Source organism: Macaca thibetana, chromosome 19 (genome assembly GCF_024542745.1).
Source record: "Macaca thibetana thibetana isolate TM-01 chromosome 19, ASM2454274v1, whole genome shotgun sequence".
Taxonomy (NCBI): Eukaryota; Metazoa; Chordata; class Mammalia; order Primates; family Cercopithecidae; genus Macaca; species Macaca thibetana.
This window is the reverse complement of record NC_065596.1, coordinates 33,959,740-33,981,381: the sequence shown is the minus strand read 5'-3', so window position 1 is coordinate 33,981,381 and position 21,642 is coordinate 33,959,740. Positions and strand designations below refer to the sequence as shown.

The following is a 21,642-nucleotide window of genomic DNA, read 5'->3' as shown; positions in this document are numbered from 1 at the left end:
AAAATAGATAGAAAAGAAAATTTACTTCAACAATAGAAAGACCAACCATGAAATGACCAATGAGTAGATAACAAAGCAAGGAACATGGAATGCTTTTCCTTTAGGATCTCACATGATGCAAGAATGCTCTCACCCCTTCTATTCAATCAATACTGGCTGTCCTAGCCAGAGCAATGAAATAGCAAAAGAAATCAAACCCATCCAAATCAGAAAGAAAGAAGTCAAATTATATTTGTTTGTAGATGACACGACACGATCTTCTGTGTAGAAAATCACAAAGAGTCAGTCAAAATACTACTGGAACTAACAAACACATTCAGTGTATCTGCACAACACAATATCAGCACCAAAAATTAGTTGAATTTCCATACATTAACAATAAACAATTTTAAAACAAAATTGAAAAACACTTCCATTTGCTAGAGAACTTAAAGTAAGAAATACTTAGGAATAAAAGTAAAAAGGTGAGAAGTTTGTACCTTGATATCTACAAACATAGATCAATATGATTAAAAACATATACAGAGATATAACCCATATTGATGGTTTGGAAAAATTAATGTTGTTAAATAATTATATAACCCAATGTGATTTAGATTCAACACAATATCCATAAAAATCCCTATCAGTGGCCGGGCGCGGTGGCTCAAGCCTGTAATCCCAGCACTTTGGGAGGCCGAGGCGGGCGGATCACGAGGTCAGGAGATCGAGACCATCCTGGCTGACATGGTGAAACCCCGTCTCTACTAAAAAAAATACAAAAAACTAGCCGGGCGAGGTGGCGGGCGCCTGTAGTCCCAGCTACTGGGGAGGCTGAGGCAGGAGAATGGCGTGAACCCAGGAGGCGGAGCTTGCAGTGAGCTGAGATCCGGCCACTGCACTCCAGCCTGGGCGGCAGAGCGAGACTCCGTCTCAAAAAAAAAAAAAAAAAAAAAAAATCCCTATCAGTTTTTGTTAAAGAACAAAAAGCAAACTGGGAAAAGTGGCTCATGTCTGTTGGCCAGACTGATCTGAAACTCCTGACCTCAAGTGATCTACCTGCCTTGGCCTCCCAAAATGCTGGGATTACAGGCGTGAGACACTGCGGCTGGCCCAGTCCTCTTAACATAAACACTTTAATGTCAATTAATGCTTGATGGTTTGCTATACTCGTTGCATTTGGAACAATTACCTCAAAAATGAATTTTCTGATGTTCTGCAAGGAGTGAAGTCTGCCTGAAAACCTTGCCACACTGATGCCATTTGTAAGATTTCTGTCCAGTATGGATTCTCTGATGTGTAATGAGGTGTGAACGTGAAATAAAGGCTTTGCCACAATCATCACACTTGTGAGGTTTCTCTCCTATGTTTTGCATATGATGAAGCGTGACTGAAGACCCTGCCTCAATCATGACATTCGTAAGGTTTCTCTCCAGTATGTGTTTGCCAATGAATTGCAAGGTATGGACGATGTCTGAAAAATTTGCCAATTATTACACTTGTATGATCTCTCTTCATTATGGGTTCTCCAACGATTTGCAGTGGTTGTAGCCTTACTGAAGCCTTGGTGACAATCATTACATTAGTAAAGTCTCCTTCATCATGGATTGCCTGATGGTGAGTAAGTGTTGACTGCTCATCAAGGCTCTGCCAGTCTTATTACGCTTGTAAGGTTTCTCTCCAGTATAAATTCTAGTATGTTGTACCAGGTGTGAATCACGCCCGAAAGCCTTGACACAAACTCTTACAATTTTATGGTTTCTCTCCAGTATGAATTCTTTTATGTCTTTCATAGTTTGACTTGTGACTGAAAACTTTGTCACATTCTTCACCTTTGTAAGCTTTCTCTCCAGTATGAATTCTCCTGTCTTTCGAGGCTTGATTTGCTACTGTAAACTTGGTCACATGCTTCACATTTCTAAGGTTTCTCTCCACTATGAAGTTTATGATGACATGCAAGATTTGCTTTTTGATTAAAAATTTTGCAACATTCATTACACTTGTAAGGTTTCTCTCCAGTATGAATTATGAATTACAAGGACTGAATTGTGACGGAAGGTCTTGCCACACTCACTGCACTTGTAAGGTTTCTTTCCAGTATGAATTGTATTATGATGTGCAAGCTTTGTTTTTCAATTAAAAACTTTGCCATACTCATTAAACTTGTAAGGTTTCTCTCCAGTATGAAGTCTATGATGACGTGCAAGGTTTGCTTTTTGATTAAAAACCTTGCCACATTCATTACACTTGTAAGGTTTCTCTCCCGTATGAAGTCTATGATGACGTGCAAGGTGTGCTTTTTGATTAAAAACCTTGCCACATTCATTACACTTGTAAGGTTTATCTCCAGTATGAAGCCTATGATGATGTGCAAGGTGTGTTTTTCGATTAAAAACCTTGCCACATTCATTACACTTGTAGGGTTTCTCTCCAGTATGAAGTCTATGATGGCATACAAGGTGTGCTTTTCGATTAAAACCCTTACCACATTCATTACACTTGTAAGGTTTCTCTCCAGTATGAACTGCTGTATGAATTACAAGGGCTGAAATTCGACTGAACGTCTTGCCACATTCATTACATTTGTAACCTTTCTCTCCAATATGAATAGCCTTATGAATTACGAGGGCTGAATTTCGACTGAATGTCTTGACACACTCAGTACACTTGTAGGGTTTCTCTCCAGTATGAAGTCTATGATGACGTGCAAGGTTCGCTTTTTTATTAAAAACTTTGCCACATTCATTACACTTGTAAGGTTTCTCTCCAGTATGAAGTCTACGATGGCATTTAAGGGTTAACTCCTGACTGAAGGTCTTGCCACACTCATTACACTTGTAAGGTTTCTCTCCAGTATGGAGTCTATGATGGCATGTAAGGGATGACTTTCGACTAAAGGTCTTGCCACACTCATTACACTTGTAAGGTTTCTCTCCAGTATGAAGTCTACGATGGCATGTAAGGGATGACGTCTGACTAAAGTTCTTGCCACATTCATTACACTTGTATGGTTTCTCTCCAGCATGAATTCTCCTATGTCTTTTAAGGTTTGATTTGAAACTGAAAGCTTTGTCACATTCTTCACATTTGTAAGGTTTCTCTCCAGTATGAAGTCTACGATGGCAAGTAAGGGAATACGTCTGGCTGAAGGACTTGCCACACTCATTACACCTGTGAGGTTTCTCACCAGTGTGACATCTACGATGGCATGTAAGGTTTCGCTTCCGATTAAAGACCTTGCCACATATATCACATTTATATTGTATCTCTCCTAAATGGATTATCTGATGTTTCCTTAAGAGTGAGCTACAATTAAAGGCTTTGCCACTCTCATTACATTGGAAAGACTTTTCTCTCATGTGTACCTCCTGTTTTTGTGTGAGTAATGAAGAATTCAGGAAATTATTCCCATAGTTATTAGAAACATAGGTTTTGGGTCTACAAGAAATTATTTGAGATGTTGAAACGGAGGAAGCATCGTTGATAGACTTCTCGACTTGATTATCAATTTTCCCTTCAGTCTGAAATACGTGCAGTTCAGGCAGATGTGAATGAAAGCTTGATCCAAGCTGATCTTTAATAGGCTTGTTTCCAGCATGCCTTTGATCATATCGGTCTGTACTACCTGTCAACTTTTTGATTTTTGTCATGGGTGCTTCATGGCTATTTCTTTCATCTTCTTGCCACTGAAACTCGAAGTTATGAATATCTTTCTCAATTTCCTGAAAGCAAAAGTCTCCAATGTGAAGACTTTCATGTCTTTCCAATGTTCCTGTGTGGATCACTTCTCTATTGCTTTGTGCAGTTGACAAGAACTCCATCATGCATTTGGAAGAGATATCTACAAAATATAAACACCAGTAGGTGTACAGACGATAAGGCATACTAAAATGTGTAAATATGACACAAAAAACAATACTTATTTTAAACTTCCCAAACATGATCTTCAAAGTTTAAGAACACAAAAGGAGTAAGATTCTTTAATAAATAAAGGGCTATTACATGTGCTTCAAATAATTTCTACGGAAGCCTATTTCCAGTATCACGACAAAACACTGACAGGGCACAAATGTGTGAAAGCCTAAAGTAAGAAGTATTTTTCCACTGTGACCCTAAAATGTCTAACAGTTTGCAAAAAACATATCACTGTCAATCAATAAAAAGTATATATTCTTCATATTTACAGCATATTTACTGTATACAAATAAATGCTAAAGAACCACAGGATATACGATATTGGTAAACAATCCAAAACAAGCTCATGTAAAGATAACCAAAATCAATGGAAATTCTATATTGTCAAACAATCATAGCACTGAAAAGATAAGAAAATATTACAAAATTTAGCCAGGCGTGGTGGCCTACGTCTGTAGTCCCAGCTACTCAGGAGGCTGAGGCACAAGAATGGCTTGAACCCAAGAGGCAGAGGTTGCACTGAGCTGATATTGCAACACTGTACTTCAGCCTGGGTAAAAAAGTGAGACTTCATCTCAAAAAAAAAAAAAAAGTTAATACAATATTTTCCTGAATAACTATCATAAAATTACCTATATCTATGCAGAAAAGGCATATTGCGACTTTTTTTATAAAAAAAAAAAATTTGTATTTTTATATTTTTGAGATGAAGTTTCACTTTGTCACAACGGGCTGGAGTGCCATGGCCTGATCTCGGCTCACTGCAACCTCCACCTTTTGGGTTGAAGCCATTCTCTTGCCTCAGCCTCCTGAGCACCTGGGATTACAGGGATGTGCCAGCATGCTTGGCTAATTTTTGTAATTTTAGTAGATACAGGGTTTCACCATTTTGGCCAGGCTGGCCTCGAACTTTTGACCTCAATGATCCATGCGCCTCTGCTTCCCAAAGTCCTGGGATTGCAGGCATGAGCCACAGTGCCCTAGTTAATGTGACATTAATGCCAGGCGTGGTGGCTCACACCTGTAATCCTAGCACTTTGGGAGGCCGAGGCAGGTGGATCACCTGAGGTCAGGACTTTGAGACCAGCCTGACAAACATGGAGAAACTCCATCTCTACTAAGAATACAAAATTAGCTGGGTGTGGTGGCTCATGCCTGTAATCCCCGCTACTCGGGAAGGCTGAGGCAGAAGAATCACTTGAATGCAGGAGGCAGAGGTTGCAGCAAGCCAAGATCACGCCATTGCACTCAGGCCTGGGCAAAAGAGTGAAACTCCATCTCAAAAAAAAAAAAAAAAAAAAAGTGACATTACCTAGTGGACTGTGTCAGTTATGTTGCATACCACATACCGAAAAGCCTTATGTACAATCATAAAAATTAGTTAGTAAAATATTGTAACCCATAAAACTAGCAAGCAAATAACAAGTACATTTATACAACCTGCAGAATTCTAAACAATTCCCTGTTAACAAAAAAGCCACAACTTCTATTTACCACCAGCACACAATATAAGAACCGAAATACAGCCAGGCGTGGTGGCTCAAGCCTGTAATCCCAGCACTTTGGGAGGCCGAGACGGGCGGATCACGAGGTCAGGAGATCGAGACCATCCTGGCTAACATGGTGAAACCCCGTCTCTACTAAAAAATACAAAAAACTAGCCAGGCGAGGTGGTGGGCGCCTGTAGTCCCAGCTACTGGGGAGGCTGAGGCAGGAGAATGGCGTGAACCTGGGAGGCGGAGCTTGCAGTGAGCTGAGATCCGGCCACTGCACTCCAGCCTGGGCGACAGAGCGAGACTCCGTCTCAAAGAAAAAGAACTGAAATACATGTTAAGATCACTACCTTCTGATGTATGAGGTTAAAAAAATACACAGCATTATAAGGAATAGGAATTAACTAACGGCAGGGCGCGGTGGCTCATGCCTGTAATCCCAGCACTTTGTGAGATCGAGGCGGGCAGATCATGAGGTCAGGATTTCGAGAGTAGCCTGGCCAACATGGTGAATCCCTAACTTTACTAAAAATACAAAAAAATTAGCTGGGCATGGTGGCATGCACCTGTAATCTCAGCTACTTGGGAGGCTAAGGCAGGAGCACCGTTTGAACCTAGTAGGCCAAGGTTGTAGTGAGCCAAGATCGCACCATTGCCCTCCAGCCTGAGTGAAAGGGTGAGACTTCGTCTCAAAAAAAAAAAAGGAATTGACTAACAGTGTCAGAGGGTGCAATTATGATGTCACAGCTACAATTATGAAACAGCCAGGAAATACAGCAATTCTAAATACATGCATTGCCCTTAGTTATCTAGTTCACTAGCATAAAATATAAAACATAGAATGTGCACTGGGAAAATTTATAAACTGAGATCAGCGAAAACATTGTATATGACAAGATGCACAGTAAAAACAATATGATGCTTTTCATGAATGTTCTTCTTGGCCAAAAGCCATGTTTGGATTTCTTATTCTCCAATAGGATGTTCCTGCAGATGGGGCCTCTGAGAGAATTTGGTCATGGGTGTTGACTACCGTGAGCAGGACCAGTGCTTTTATAAAAAGACAAATTAAAGAGCTCATTTCCTGTTCTTCTTTCCACCATGTCAGGACACGGCAGGAAGATGGCTGGGGTAAACCATGAAGAAGGCCATCACCAGGAACAATGTGGCTGGCACCTTGCTCTTGGATTTCCCCCTTTCCAAATTCATGAGAAATAATTTTCTGTGTCTGAAGCCTCCCAGTTTATTTCTTTTTTTGTTTGTTTTTGAGACCGAGTCACACTCTATCACCCAGGCTGGAATGTAGAGATTCTCCCGCCTTAGCCCAGAGTCTGTCTTTGTCGCCTGGACTGGAGTACAGTGGGGGAATCTTGGCTCACTGCACCCCTTCACCTGCCGGATTCAAGTGATTCTCCTGCCTCAGCCTCTCCAGGACTTGGGATAAGGGCCGGGCGCCGCCACGCCTGGCTAATTTTTGTATTTTTAGTAGAGACGGGGTTTCACCATGTTGGCCAGGCTGGTCTCAAACTCCTGAACTCAGGTGATCTGCCCATCTTGGCCTCCCAAACTGCTGGGATTACAGGCGTGAACCACTATACCTGGCCAATTTTTCGTATTTAGTAGATTTGAGATTTCACCATGTTGGCCAGACTGGTCTCAAACTCCCGACTTCAAGTGATTTGCCCACCTCGGCATTCCAAACTGCTGGGATTAGAGGCATGACCCACCTTGGCTGGTCAGTCGAAGGTATTTCTGAGAGGACAGTGAAATGACTGGGACACGAAAGGAAGCATCTCATCATCAACATCACCGAAGGTTGACAAATCTTATTAAGCAAAGGAAGTTTAGAGCCTGTACTATAAATCTTGCAATACTTGAAGCCATCTAATAGCAATAACATGTTTTAAAAACTTTGAGGCCAGCTGGGCACAGTGATTTACGTCTGTAATCCCAGCACTTTGGGAGGCTGAGGCAGGAGGATCACGAGGTCAGGAGATCAAGACCATCCTGGCTAACACAGTGAAACCCCGACTCCGCCTCTACAAAAAAAAAAAAAAAATTAGCCGGGTGTGGTGACACGTGCCTGTAGTCCCATCTACTTGGGGGACTGAGGCAGGAGAATCACTTAAACCTGGGAGTTGGAGGTTGGAGTGACCCAAGATTGTGTCATTGCACTGCAGCATGGGCGAAAAGAACAAAACTTCGTCTCATCAATCAATCAATCAATCAATTAATAGGCAAATAAAAGGACAGATACAGAAACTGTTATAAGTACACCTTTTCTTCATAATTCAACTTTTTTTCCTGTTATTTAGAAGAAAACATGAAAACACAATATACGTATATGTTGATGAAAACGCAACATACACAGAAATAATTCTGACATAAACAAAGAGTTCTGGTGGAGAAAAATTAGTTTTTGCAGGTTATGCAATTTTTTTTTTTTTTTTGAGACACAGTCTTGTTCTGTCGCCCAGGTTGGAGTGCAGTGGCACAATCTCAGCTCGCTGCAACCTCCGCCTCCCAGGTTCAGGCGACTCTCCTGCGTCAGCCTCTTGAGTAGCAGGATTACAGGCGCCCACCACCGTGTCCAGCTAATTTTTGTATTTTTAGTAGAGACGGAGTTTTGCCATGTTAGCCAGGCTGGTTTTGAACTCCTGACCTCAGGTGATTTCCCCGCCTCAGCCTCCCAAAGTGCTGGGATTACAGGCGTGAGCCACTGGGGCACAAGGATCGGTTGAGCTGGAGAGGCGGAGCCAGTTGCAGTGACCCAAGATGACGCCACTGCCCTGTAGCCTGGGCGATAGAGTGAGACTCCGTCATAAACAAACAAACAAAAAAGTAAATAAGAAGGGAGCCAAACATGTCTACACAAAAAAGCAATTAAACACAAAAAGTAGTAAATGAGAAATGAAGAACAAAAAAAAAAAACCTACAAGAAATACAGATAATAAGTAACAGAAAGGCAATGGTAAGGTCTTCTCCATCAGGAATACTTCAAATGCAAATATTTAACTCTGCACTCAGAAGGCGAAGACTGGCTCCATCAACAGGAACCAACTACGTGTTCTCTGCAGAAGACTCATACTGGCCTTAAGGACACACATATGCAAAAATTTAAAAAATAAAAGCCAATAATTAGTTATGGGGGTTGGCGCCTGTAATCCCAGCTACTAGGGAGGCCGAGAAAGATCTCTTGAGCCCAGGAGATCAAGACCAACTTCAACAATACAGCAAGCACCTGTCTGTAAAAACAAAAACAAAAACAAAAAACAAAAAAACACAAAAAACTAAACTAAAAAAGTAGCCCGGCATGGTGGCATGCACCTATACCAGCTACTGGGGGAGGCTGAGGTGGGACAATCACTTGAGCCCAGGAATTCAAGACTGCAGCGAGCCCTGATCCCACCATTGCACTCCACCCTGGGGGACAGAGCAAGACACTGTATCTAAAAAAAAGAGAAAATACAAAGATACACAAGGGCACACCCCCAGCAGGGAAGTTATCCTCACCCAGGGAGACCAGGTTCCTATAATTCTCCACCATCACCTCTCTGTACAGAGTCCTCTGAGCAGGGTCCAGACATTTCCACTCCTCCTGAGAGAATTCTATGGCCACATCCCTGAATGTCAATAGACCCTGGAATGAAAACACATTTTAAGCAAATGGTTATGGGAGGAGTTCTTATCTTTACAGAAAATGAGAAGAGGAGAGAGGGGGAAAGCAGGGATTAATTGCAGTGAATGTTCTGACAAATCTGAGTAAGGGATTTTCCACCACGTTTTGTCTTCTCAGTTGTGTTTTATTATACTTTTTTTTTTTCAGGTGGAGTCTCACTGAGTGCCCAGGCTGGAGTGCAGTGGCGTGTTCTCGGTGCACTGCCACCTCCACCTCCCAGGATCAAGCGATTCTCTTGCCTTAGCCTCCTGAGTAGCTGAAATTACAGGTGTGCACCACTATGACCAGTTAATTTTTCTATTTTTAGTAGAAACGGGGTTTCACCATATTGGCCTCAAACTCCTGACCTTGTGATCCGCCTGCCGCAGCCTCTGAAAGTGCTGGAATTACAGGCGCGATCCACCATGCCCGGCCCAGAAACTTTTACTGACACATCAAGTGACATTCAGTATCTAGATGAGACAGAGTATGAGTGATGTCTTCAGAGATGACTACGTCCACAGTGAAAGATCAGAAACTAAAATCTGTCTGGGCACGGTGGCACATGCCTGTTATCCCAGCTACCTGGGAGGCTGACGCAGTAGAATTGCTTGATCCTGGGAGGCAGAGGTTGCAGTGATCCGAAATCGTGCCACTGCACTCCAGCCTGGGGAACAGAGACTCCATCTCAAAAAAAAAAAAAAAAATTAGCCGGGCATGGTGGCAGGCACCTGTGGTTCCAGCTACCTGGGAGCCTGAGGCAGGAGGATGGCTTGAGCCTGAGGGTGGAAGTTGCAGTGAGCTAAGATCGTGCCACTGTGCTCCAGCCTGGGCAACACAGTGAGACCCAGTCTCAAAATAAAAGAAAATACATGAAAACTAGATTACTCAAAGGATGAAAATCCATTATATATATACATGTATATATCAACAAAATAATGAAACCTACACACACAAAAAACTAGATGTTAATACAAAGGGTTGTCATTTTCCCCAGATTTTCAAATTGTAAAAGTTGTTCAAAATATATACATTTGTGTGTGTGTATGTATGTATATGTGTGTGTGTGTTATGTGTGTGTGTGTGTGTGTATATATATAAAGTGTTTAAAAATATAAAAAGTAGCAAGTTGTGTTTAACTGAAGAGGAATCTCATCTTGCTGGAAAAGGACACTTCGGCAGCTGCGGGCAGGGGGGATCTCGTTGGATGTAAGAAAACAGGAAATGCCCCATCCTAGAGGAAGCAATCAACCTTTCAACTGCCCGACCTGGAGGAATGTTCAGATATCTGTAGGAATGCAGGCGTGCACAGAAGGAACTACTATGGCACTCCTCATACAGGAAAAAATCGCAAAGGACCCACATGTTGTCATTCAGTCCATTTCCACTGCAGATGCCAAACAGCAAGCTAGCCATGTTTACTAACATGACAACATGTAAATTCACAACCAGCAGGATCAAATATCAAAGTAAAATATTTACTGGAACACAAAGAAGAAAACAAGACACCGGGGTCTACTTGAGAGTGGAGGGTGGGAAGCAGAAAAAATAAATACTGGGGTTGGATGCAGAGGCTCATGCCTGTAATCCCAGCACTTTGGGAGGCCAAGGCGGGTGGATCACTTGAGGTCAGGAGTTTAAGATCAGCCTGGCCAACATGGTGAAGCCCTGTCTCTACTAAAAATACAAAAACTAGCAAGGCGTGGTAGCAGGCTCCTGTAATTTCAGCTACTTGGGAGGCTGAGGCAGGAGAATTGCTTGAACCTGGGAGGCGGAGGTCACAGTGAGCTGAGATCATGTCATTATACTCCAGCCTGGGCAACAAGAGCAAAACTCAGTCTCAAAAAAATAAATAAATAAAAAATAACTATTGGGTACGGGGCTTAACACCAGAGTGATGAAATAATCTGTACAACAAACCCCGATGACACTAGTTTACCTGTGTAACAAACCTTCACGCGTGCCCCAAACCTAAAGTGAAAACATAAACATAAAAACTTTTTTTTTTTTTTTGAGACAGAGTCTTGCTCTGTGCCCAGGCTGGAGTGCAGTGCCACAGTCTCAGCTCACTGCAACTTCTGCCTCCCAGGTTCAAGTGATTCTTCTGCCTCAGCTTCCTGAGCAGCTAGGATTACAGGCATGTGCCACCACGCCCGGCTAATTTTTGTAAAAAAGTATTTTTTTTTTTTTAATTTACTGCAGAATTTTTTTCTAAGTCTCGTAATGATGCAGAAATACACGAGTACGAGACTAGCTCTGACACCTGGCACAGAACTGACAGTAGCGGCTCCCCAGCGAAGCTGGAAGGAGGGTGGAGGACGTGACTGGGAACGGAGATGCTTTATGGCCAAAGGTCTAAGCTGCAGCTTTGCTTAGAGTTTTACCACAAAACAAATATATTCATCATGTGATGTTTAAATATAAAAATATGTATTTAATAATAATTGGTGGGGCTGGGAACAGTGGCTCGTGCCTGTAATCTCAGCACTCTGGGAGGCTGAGGCGGGCAGATCACCTGAGGTTAGGAGTTTGAGACCAGCCTGGCCAACATGGTGATATTCGTCACTAATAAAAATACCAGAAAACTAGCTGGGCATGGTGATGCGTGCTTATAATCCCAGCTAATTGGGAGGCTGAGGCAAGAGAATCACTTGAACCTGGAAGGTGGAGGTTGCTGTGAGCCAAGATCATGCCACTGCACTTCAGCCTGGGTGACAGAGCAAGACTACATATATTTAAAATATAATAATATTATCACAATATAATAATAATGATAATACAAGTTATAACCATGTTTAATGAAACCACAGACTCCATGAGCTTAATGCACTAAGAATGGTTTAATGAATCGCCTGCTATTATTTAGGTAGATTTCCTATTCTTAATGATGGAGTAAAACACCTTGTATCATTCATGTCTGTGTATGAACTTTCCATTCTAATTATTAAGATTTTTTTGGAATCAGAAACGCAGTAACTCACTCAATTACCTAAAAATGTAGTATAAAATCAGGGAGAAAAGATTTCCCCACAATGGGCACCTTTTCTAGAATGTACCAGGTACTTTGTGCACGTGAATACATGACTTCCATTGGCAGCTGCTCTAATCCTGGTCCACAGAGAGCTGACAGTGCATCCAGATGTGGCCCCTGAACAATCCAGGCTGCCCAGCAGCACTGACACCACGGGACCCTCACCCCGTCTCCATCCATGTCTGGTGTGAGCCCTTCCCAGGCCCATGCCCAGTGCCGCCTCTTCCCAAGTTCATGTCACTGGGTCACGAGAGATGGAATCTAAGCGAGATGAGAGGGACTGAGGGAAGGCATGGGTGAGTGTGAGCAAACCTGTCAGGCAGGACGCTTCAGACTCAGAGAAGATTCCCAACTCCAAGGCCCAGCGTTTCTGAAAGGAAGGAGACAGAACAATCCACCGAGAACATCATCTCACCTGAGGAAGAGCCATCCCTGACTCCTCTGCTTTCCTCTTCCTCTTCCGGGTTTCTTCCTCATGGACCAAGAGTCTTTAGAAGTCAGTCCTGAATGTTAAAAATATGTTGTTTATTGCTCAGAATCAACACACACCCTCCCTGTAACACAACCACACATACGAAGGACACCTCACCCTGAGGAAATACGGTCCCCTCTGCTGCCCACCGCACCAGGGACGATAAACTCCTACAGGAAAACTCCCGCTCCCCTCCTGGAGAAGCCCCCACACACGCTGCAGCAGTGGGAACCTGGGCTGGAATGAGCTCCCCTTCAGGGCACAGACCAGACCTGACCAAACCCCATGCAGGTGCTGGGTGCGGTGGCTCACACCTGTCATCCCAGCACTCTGGGAGGCCAAAGTGCGTAGATCTCTTGAGCTCAGGAGTTTGAGACCAACCTGGGCAACATGGTGAAACCCCATCTCTACCAAAAATACTAAAATTTAGCCAGGCATGGTTGTGCTCGTCTGTGTCTGTGGTCCCAGCTATTTAGGAGGCTGAGGTGTGAGGATCGCTTGAGCTCAGGAGTTCGAGACCACTCTGGCCAACACGATGAAACCCTGTCTCTACTAAAAACACAAAAATTGAGCCAGGCACGGTGGCTTATGCCTGTAATACTAGCACTCTGGAAGGCCAAGGAAGGTGGATTACTTGAGATTAGAAGTCAGAGATCAGCCTGGTCAACGTGGTGAAACCCCATCTGTACTAAAAATACAAAAAGTAACTGGGCTTGGTGGGTGTCTGTACTCCCAGCTACTCAGGAGGCTGAGGCAGGGGAATCGCTTCAACTCAGGAGGTGGTGGTTGCAGTGAGCCAAGATCATGCCACTGCACTTCAGCCTGGGTGACAGTGTGAGACTCAAAAATAAAATAAAAATAAAAATACAATAATTAGCTGGGTGTGGTGGCGCACACCTGCAATCTCAGCTACATGGGTTGCTGAGGCACAAGAATCACTTGAACCCAGGAAACAGAGGTCACAGTGAGCCAAGATCATCAGACTGCACTCACAGCCTGGGCAATAGAGTGAGACACTGTCTCAAAAAAAAAAAAAAAGAAAGAAAGAAAAAAAAGCGTTTCTGATGTGACTGATGCAGAGATAAAAAAAACCTGAGTAACGTGATAGAGACTGAAGGGCAGGCTGGGCGTGGTGGCTCAAGCCTGTAATCCCAGCACTTTGGGAGGCCGAGACGGGCAGATCACAAGGTCAGGAGATCGAGACCATCCTGGCTAACACGGTGAAACCCTGTCTCTACTGAAAAAAAAAAAATACAAAAAACTAGCCGGGTGAGGTGGCGGGCGCCTGTAGTCCCAGCTACTCGGGAGGCTGAGGCAGGAGAATGGCGTAAACCCGGGAGGCGGAGCTTGCAGTGAGCTGAGATCTGGCCACTGCACTTCAGCCTGGGTGACACAGCCAGACTCCGTCTCAAAAAAAAAAAAAAAAAAAAAAAAAGAGAGACTGATGGGCAAAGGGAACTCCAGATGGGGGTGGGAGGGCATGAGAGACAGCTCTGAGCCTAGACCTGAACGAGGAGGAAAGGGACAGTGTCGTGATCATTTAAGGACGTAGGGTAAGAGCAGGGACAATGACCTGAGACAGGAAGGGTTTTGATGTTTGGGAAAAGAGAAAGCAAATGTGACTGGGGCAGAGGGATTCAGGAGACAGGGGCAAGCTCCCAGGAGGAGGCTGGACACTGGCAGGGGCCCTGGACACAGGGCTGTGGAGCCACAGTGAGGAATTGGGCTTTTGTCCTGGGGAACACGGGAAGCCGGTGGAGGGTTCCCTGCCAGGGACTGACATGACTGCTTTAGATTTCGCTGTGATATCCTCATACAGAGAAAGGCCCTGAAGATGGTCTCTGTGTTTGAGTCTATACCTCTGTTTCTTCCATTCTTTTGTGTTTTATTTATTTGTCATTTTTAGGGTACTGCATCCCATTTAAAATTCTAATTACAACTGGTCACTCCCCTCTCCCAGAAGAAAAGCCACACCCAGACACACACTCTATTTTGCCAATCATTTCAGGGGCCAGGGTCACTCGAATTGAGCTTTTCTGGTCTAGCCCTTCATCTCCAAGTTGCAGGGAGGCTCACTGGGGCTCAGAGAAAGAGAAATTTTCACTAAGTTACCCTGAGAAGGTCTGAGATGAGTACGAAGATGTGCCTGAATTCTTACATGGGGGCCTGGAAGGGCTAATGGGAAGGGTTGGTCTTTAACACCCCTATCCTTGAAAGTTAGAGAAGCATCTTTCACATGCCTGGGCTAAAGAAACTTCTTTTGCAAGGTTCTGATGCCATTGATTCCCAACATTTAATTCTTCCTTACAAGAAAATCACACTTACAGTTATAAAATGCAGAAGTGTGAACACACAGCTATTGACCTTGAAAACGGTGAAAAGAAGGTCAGCTGTAGAACTAAGACATAAGCAAATTTTTTCAATCAAGAATACATGGGTGAGGCCGGGCACGGTGGCTCAAGCCTGTAATCCCAGCACTTTGGGAGGCCGAGGCGGGTGGATCACGAGGTCAGGAGATCGAGACTATCCTGGCTAACATGGTGAAACCCCGTCTCTACTAAAAATACAAAAAAAACTAGCCGGGCGTGGTGGCGGGCGCCTGTAGTCTCAGCTACTTGGGAGGCTGAGGCGGGAGAATGGCGTGAACCCGGGAGGCGGAGCTTGCAGTGAGCCAAGATCACGCCACTGCACTCCAGCCTGGGAGACACAGCGAGACTCCGTCTCAAAAAAAAAAAAAAAAAAAAAAAAAGAAAGAATACATGGGTGGCCAGGTGCAATGGATCATGCCTGTAATATCAGCACTGTGGGAGGTAGAGGCAGGTACATCACCCAAGGTCAGGAGTTTGAGACGAGCCTGGCCAACATGGTGAAACCCCGTCTCTACTAAAAATCCAAAAATTTAGCCAGGTGTGGTGGCGGGTGCCTGTAATCCCAGGTACTCGGGAGGCTGAGGCAGGAGAATCACTTGAACCCAGGCGGCAGAGGTTGTAGTGAGCCTAGATCGTATCATTGCACTCTAGGCTGAACAACAAGAGTGAAACACCATGTCAAAAAAAAAAAAAAATACATGGGCACTTTTAGAATAGCATTCCGTGTTGGGGAAAACCTGAGACAGGGCTTGCTAGTCTGATATAATATAAAAAGAGTCTTGGAACATGCTGGGGTCCAGGGTTAAAACCCCTTGTGGCCTTTGGAACACCAAGCTCTGTGCCAAAGGGTGGAAGGTTGCCCTGCTGCACCATAATCTAAGCCCAGGGCATAAAATGCCTCATGGCTTGGATGGAATCCATGGCTCAGGGCATAAAACCCCTTGTGGCCTCTGGAATGTGCCCACACTTGCTGGTTCCTTGCTTCTACCACTCCCAGGCTCATAAAATGATTATATCTTAAACTAGAAGAACATGTTCCCCGTGATCTCAAGTACAGAACGTGTTCCATATAAATGCTAAACCACACACCTGTAGATCATGTGCTGGATGCACCACCTCCTTTCAACCCCCACAGTCACACCACCTGCTTCTTTGTTTGACCACCAATAAATAGTGTGGGCTTCCAGAGCTCAGGTCTTTTGCAGCCTCCATACTAGCGTTGGCCCCCTGGACCCACCTTATGCATCCTTAACTTGTCTTTTCTCATTCCTTTGACTCCGCCGGACTTCGCAGCCCTGACAGCCTGGTGTTGGGTGTGGCCACCCCAACAGTTCCATGCCAATCCATCCCATCTTTCAACATTAGTCCAGAAGGGCCCAGAGGGCCCAGAGGGAAGCATGCACTTAATAGATCACAGCTCAAGATGTTCACAGATGACATAAGGAAAGAAAACTGAAAAACAGACTAACTGGTTAAACTACATTTTGATGTTAAGGTAAAAGGTCACTGACATCTTTACCAGGCACACACTGACACAATCAACCTTCTATATTAGGTACCAAAGGTTTCCAATAAATAATAAAGACTGGAAAGCATACAGACCTCGATCTCAACCGGACACAACTAGTTTCAAACAGAAACTATTTTGAAATTGTTTTTTAAAAAATCTAACAAATTCTGAGGTCAACAGGAAAATAACTAGAGAATGTACAGAAAAAAAACGATGTCAGCTGATTATAGGATGTGACAAAGGCATCTTTCAGAAGTGATTATGTATTTTTTTTTAATCACAACATGCTTTTTACAGACATTATGCATTATGCTTACATTCCCTTAAATGTTGTTTCCAAAGGTGCTCAGCCTCTAGCCTAGCTAGAATCTCCGGGAAAAGGCAGAGAAAGTTTGGTGAAAAAGAGGCAGGAGAGGAGGGGGCAGTGCAAAGAGAAAGCAGCCTTCCAGTCAAAGATCAGCCCTCAGGTAAAGGTCAGCTTCGGGCAGGCTGGCCTCAGGCAGAGTCAGGGTCAGAGGAAGGAGCAGCAGCAGGGGGGACTGGGGCATTCTACATCTCATTCAGGTCAAGCAGAGTCTGGTCCCGCATCCTTTGTGTACAGAGGTGTTCCTCTTTGGTGCATTTCACTTTATCTTCCAAGTCATCAATTGTCTTTTTGAGTTTGGCTACTGATCTCTTAGCAAACTCGGCACGGGTCTCTGCCTCCTTGAGATTATCAGTAAGAATCTTCACCTCTTCCTCACATTTGTCTTCTTTTTGAGAGTACTTTTCTTCAGCTGCACTCAAGACACTTCAGGTTCTGGTGTGTCAGTCTGATCTGCTCATCCATCTCCCGGCAACGTGACTCTGCCAGCTTAGCTCGTTCTTCTGTGCCTTCCATGTCTCCTTCAATGATCACCAACTTATGAGTCACCTCCATACTTCCTATCTGCCTCTTCTGCAATGTGCTTAGCTTCTTTGAGTTGGATTTCCTGGAGTTCCATCTTTTCTTCAATTTGTAAAGTCCAGTTTTCAATAACCTTTATACCTCTCTCACTCTCCTCAGCAGTTTTTTCTGCTTCTTCCAGCTCTTGCAGTGCTGAGGCCAGGCGCTCCTCAGCACAGTCCAGCTCCTCTTCAACAAGCTGGATCCTACCATTCAAGGAGGCCACCTCAGCCTCAGCCTGTTCCTGGGCCCACATTTCTCCCTTAGCTTCTCACTGGAGGCGCTCGGCTCGCTCCTCTGCATCATGCCTGCTGCTGCAGAACCTGGATCTTGCGCTTCACTGCCTCAATGGTGGAGATCCCAGTCATGGTGCCCACCCAGCTACGCGTGTGCTCCGGTTGCTGCCTCCTCCATTTGGCATTGCAGCCTCCTCTCCCATGATTATGTATTAAAAGAGAAATTTTGAAAACTAAGATTTATCTTAGCTGTGTGTGGTCGCTCATGTCTGTAATCCCAGCACTTTGGGGGAGCCGAGGTGAGTGGATCACCTGAGGTCAGGAGTTCGAGGCCAGCCTGGCCAACATGGTGAAACCTCATCTCTGCTAAAAGTACAAAAATTAGCTGGTCATGGTGGCACGGGCCTGTAGACCCACACACTCGGGAGGTTGAGGCAAAAGAATCGCTTGAAGCCAGGAGGCGGAGTTTGCAGTGAACTGAGATCATGCCACTACACTCCAGCCTGGGTGACTGCGCGAGATTCTGCCAAAAAAAAAGAGTAAAGAAAGAAATGAAGAGGAAACAAAGAAAATAAAGTAAATCTATTACACGAGAACAAACGCACTTTTGATGTCCCTTTTGTTTTTTATTTTTTGTTTGCTTGTTTGCTTTTGTGAGATGGAGACTTGCTCTGCCACCCAGGCTGCCGTGCACTAGCACAATTTCGGCTCATTGCAGCCTCTACCTCCCAGGTTTAAGCAATTCTTGTGCCTCAGCCTCCCCAGTAACTGTGACTACAGGTGCACACCACCACGCCTGGCTAACTTTTGTATTTTTAGTAGAGACCGGGTTTCACCATGTTGGCCAGGCTTGTCTTGAACCCCTGACCTTAGGTGATCCACTCGCCTCTGTCTCCCAAAGTGCTGGGGTTACTGGCAGTAGCCACCACGTTTTGATGTCCCTTGTAAAAAGTTCTATGTAGGCCAGGTGCGGTGGCTCAGGTCTGTAATCCCAGTGCTTTGGGAGGTGAAGGCAGGAAGATCCTTTGAGCTCAGGATTTTGAGACCAGCCTGGGAAACACAGTGAAACCCATTTCTACAAAAAAAAACATCGAAAACTTGCCCGACTTGGTGGCTCATGTCTGTGGTCCCAGCTACTCAGGAAGCTGAGGTAGGAGGATCGCTTGAGCCCAGGAGGTCGAGGCTGCAGTTAGAAGAGATCACGCTGCACTCCATCCTGGGCGTTAGAGCCAGGCCCTGTCCCAAAATATTAATTATTAATTAATTTAATATTAATTAATTGCGTAATTATTACATCATAATTGTATTATGTAATTATCACATCATAACTGTATTATGTCATTATCACATCATAATTGTATTATGTAATCACATCATAATTGTATTATGTAATTATCACATAATTGTATTATGTAATTATTACATCATAATTGTATTATGTAATTATCACATAATTGTATTATGTAATTATCACATCATAATTGTATTATGTAATTATCACATCATAATTGTATTATGTAATTATCACATCATAATTGTATTATGTAATTATTACATCATAATTGTATTATGTAATAACAGAAACGGATTTTTTTCCCTCACATCACTGTACCACTTCCTACCCCACCCTGCAAAAAGGGAATAGAGTAATTCACAACTGAATAAGTCACTGTCCTCTGGCTGAATAGGGATTCCAAGTGGAAGCTGACCTCTATGCCAAGATTTATAGGATGTACATGCCTTATAGATAGGAATTTTAAAATTCTCAATCTCATCCGTATAATTTAAACAAATTTTAAGTTATTAGATTATATACACAGAAGTCAACATGTCACAGGTAATCATATCCAATGAACTCACCCACTCATCTGAACCCAAAGTCGCCCATCCCTTTATTCTTTTGAGACGGGGTCTCGTTCTGTTGACCAGGCTGGAGTGCAGTGGCATGATCTCGGCTGACAGCAGCCTGGACTTCCTAGGCTCAAGTGATCCTCCTGCCTCGGCCTCCAGAGTAGTTGGGAGTATAGGGTGCACCATCATGCCTGGTTAAATTTATTTGTTTATTTATTTTTGGCCGAGACGGGGGTCTCACTATGTCGCCCAGGCTGGTCTCGAACTCCTGGACTCAAGCAATCCCCTTGCCCCAGTCTTTGAAAATGGTGGGATTACAGGAATGAGCCACTGCACCCAGCCCCTTTTTCAGGCACCAATGCAACCTCACACTCAAGAAGAAGAAAAGTTATTATTTCAGTTAGTTAAAGAAATTCCTGGAGTATAGGCTGAGGACAACCCACCTGGGTTAGCTGTAAATCATGCACCAGTAGTAGAATTAAAGCCAGGAGCAACTCCTGTTCGGGTTCATCAGTACCCAGTTCCTCAAAAGTCCATACAGGGCACCTGCAAACATTTAGAACGGCTCTATAAACATAAGATTCTAGTCCAATGCCAGTCGCCTTAGAACACCCCACTTTTGCCAGTTCAGAAGCCATTGCCAGGGCCAGGGTCTAATGAATATAGGCCGGTGCAAGATTTGCATGTTGTAAACCAGGCCACGGTAACTATCCATCCAGTGGTACCTAATCCGTACACTTTGACTGGACTTATTCCAGCAAGAGCTAGTTTACAGTCTTAGACTTAAAAGATGCTTTCTTTTGTATCTGTCTGGCAGCAGTTAGTCAGCTGATGTTTGCATTTCATAATACAAAGAAGCATCACAGTTCACCTGGACTAGACTCCCACGAAGGTTTAAACACTTTCCCACAATCTTTTTTTTTTTTTTTTTGAGATGGAGTCTTGCTGTGTCACCCAGGCTGGAGTGCAGTGGTGCAATCTCAGCTCACTGCAACCTCTGCCCCCGGGTTCAAGCAATTCTCCTGCCTCAGCCTCTCGAGTAGCTAGGATTGCAGGTGCCAGCCACCGCACCAGGCCAGTTATTGTATTTTTAGTAGAGACGGGGTTTCTCCATCTTGGCCAGTCTGGTCTTGGACTCCTGACCTCGTGATCCACCCGCCTCGGCCGCCCAAAGTGTTGGGATGACCGGTGCGAGCCACCATGCCCGGTTCTCTCCCACAATCTTTAGAGAAATATTGGCCTCAGACCTCCTGGCCTATACCCCACCAAATAACAACTGCACCTTGCTACAGTCTGTAGATGAGCTTCTTTTGCCGGCCCCAACCTCAGAGGGCTGTTATCGGGGAACCCAGGATCTCCTCCATCTCCTATAGAAAGTAAGTTACAAAATGTCAAAAAGTAAAGCCCAAATTTGCCATGAAGAGGTTACATATCTAGGTGTCATAGTGAGCCACGAGGAACACTGGCTTGGCTATGAGTGGAAGCAAGCCGTTTGTGCGCTTCCGGCCCTGACCACCCTACATCAAATAGGAATTTGTAGAGACAGCAAGATTCTGCCGCATCTGGATTCCAAAGTTCCCACTGATGGCTAATATGATCGTTAATATGAAGCCACAAAAGGAGGAGAAAAGGAGCCCTTCCTTTGAAAAACTAATCAAGAAATAGCCTTCAAACAGATCAAGGAAGCTTTAACTAAGGCCCCAGCCTTAACACTACCAGACATAAGTAAGCTTTTCTTTCTATATGTTCATGAATGAAAAAGAATGGCTATAGGGGCTCTGACTCAACTTATAGGATCAGGGCATCACCCAGTGGCATATTTATCCAAACAACTAGACTCTGTGGTGTTAAGATGGCCTCTTTGCCTTAAGGCATTAGCTGCCACCATCTTGTTAACACAAGAAGATAGCAAATTAACTTTAGGACGGCAACTAACCATCCGGGTGCCACATTCAGTCATAACTGTGATGGATCAAAGAAGGCATCATTAGTTATCAAACCCAAGGGTGACTCGGTACCAAGGGCTTCTATGTGAAAACCCTTACACAACTTTAGAACAGTAAACACCCTAAACCCAGCTACTCTGCTCCCAGTCAAACCGGGAGCTCCCTCTATGACTGTGTCGAAACAGTAGATGGGATATTCCCCAGTGAGAAAGATCTTACAGACAGACCTCTTGGAGACCCAGATGTCAAGTACTTCA

General features: G+C 44.2%; 1 protein-coding gene and 1 pseudogene across 2 annotated transcripts; both read right to left on the bottom strand.

The window, feature by feature from the left end:
- Positions 1 to 1,393: 1,393 nt before the first annotated feature.
- Positions 1,394 to 19,970, bottom strand: LOC126943031 (zinc finger protein 813). 2 transcript variants are annotated; one of them, XM_050771340.1, is made up of 4 exons: positions 19,883 to 19,970; positions 12,492 to 12,579; positions 8,901 to 9,027; positions 1,394 to 3,820 (listed from the first exon to the last, which is right to left on the bottom strand). In XM_050771340.1, the coding sequence occupies exons 2-4, from the start codon at positions 12,504 to 12,506 to the stop codon at positions 2,112 to 2,114; spliced, it is 1,851 nt and encodes a 616-aa protein (XP_050627297.1). In that variant the 5' UTR covers positions 12,507 to 12,579; positions 19,883 to 19,970; the 3' UTR covers positions 1,394 to 2,111. The 2 variants fall into 2 exon arrangements, with proteins under 2 accessions (XP_050627297.1, XP_050627298.1); XM_050771341.1 differs by lacking the exons at positions 8,901 to 9,027; positions 12,492 to 12,579; positions 19,883 to 19,970 and adding an exon at positions 7,115 to 8,885.
- LOC126943063 (tropomyosin alpha-3 chain-like) lies at positions 14,995 to 19,981 on the bottom strand (annotated as a pseudogene).
- Positions 19,982 to 21,642: the final 1,661 nt, after the last annotated feature.

Bases quoted from the DNA above. Each gene is read 5' to 3' on its own strand.
- LOC126943031 (XM_050771340.1), bottom strand. The intron at 3,821-8,900 runs GTGAGGATAACT...TATATTTTGTAG, and splicing joins TAGGAACCTGGTCTCCCTGG to ATATCTCTTCCAAATGCATG.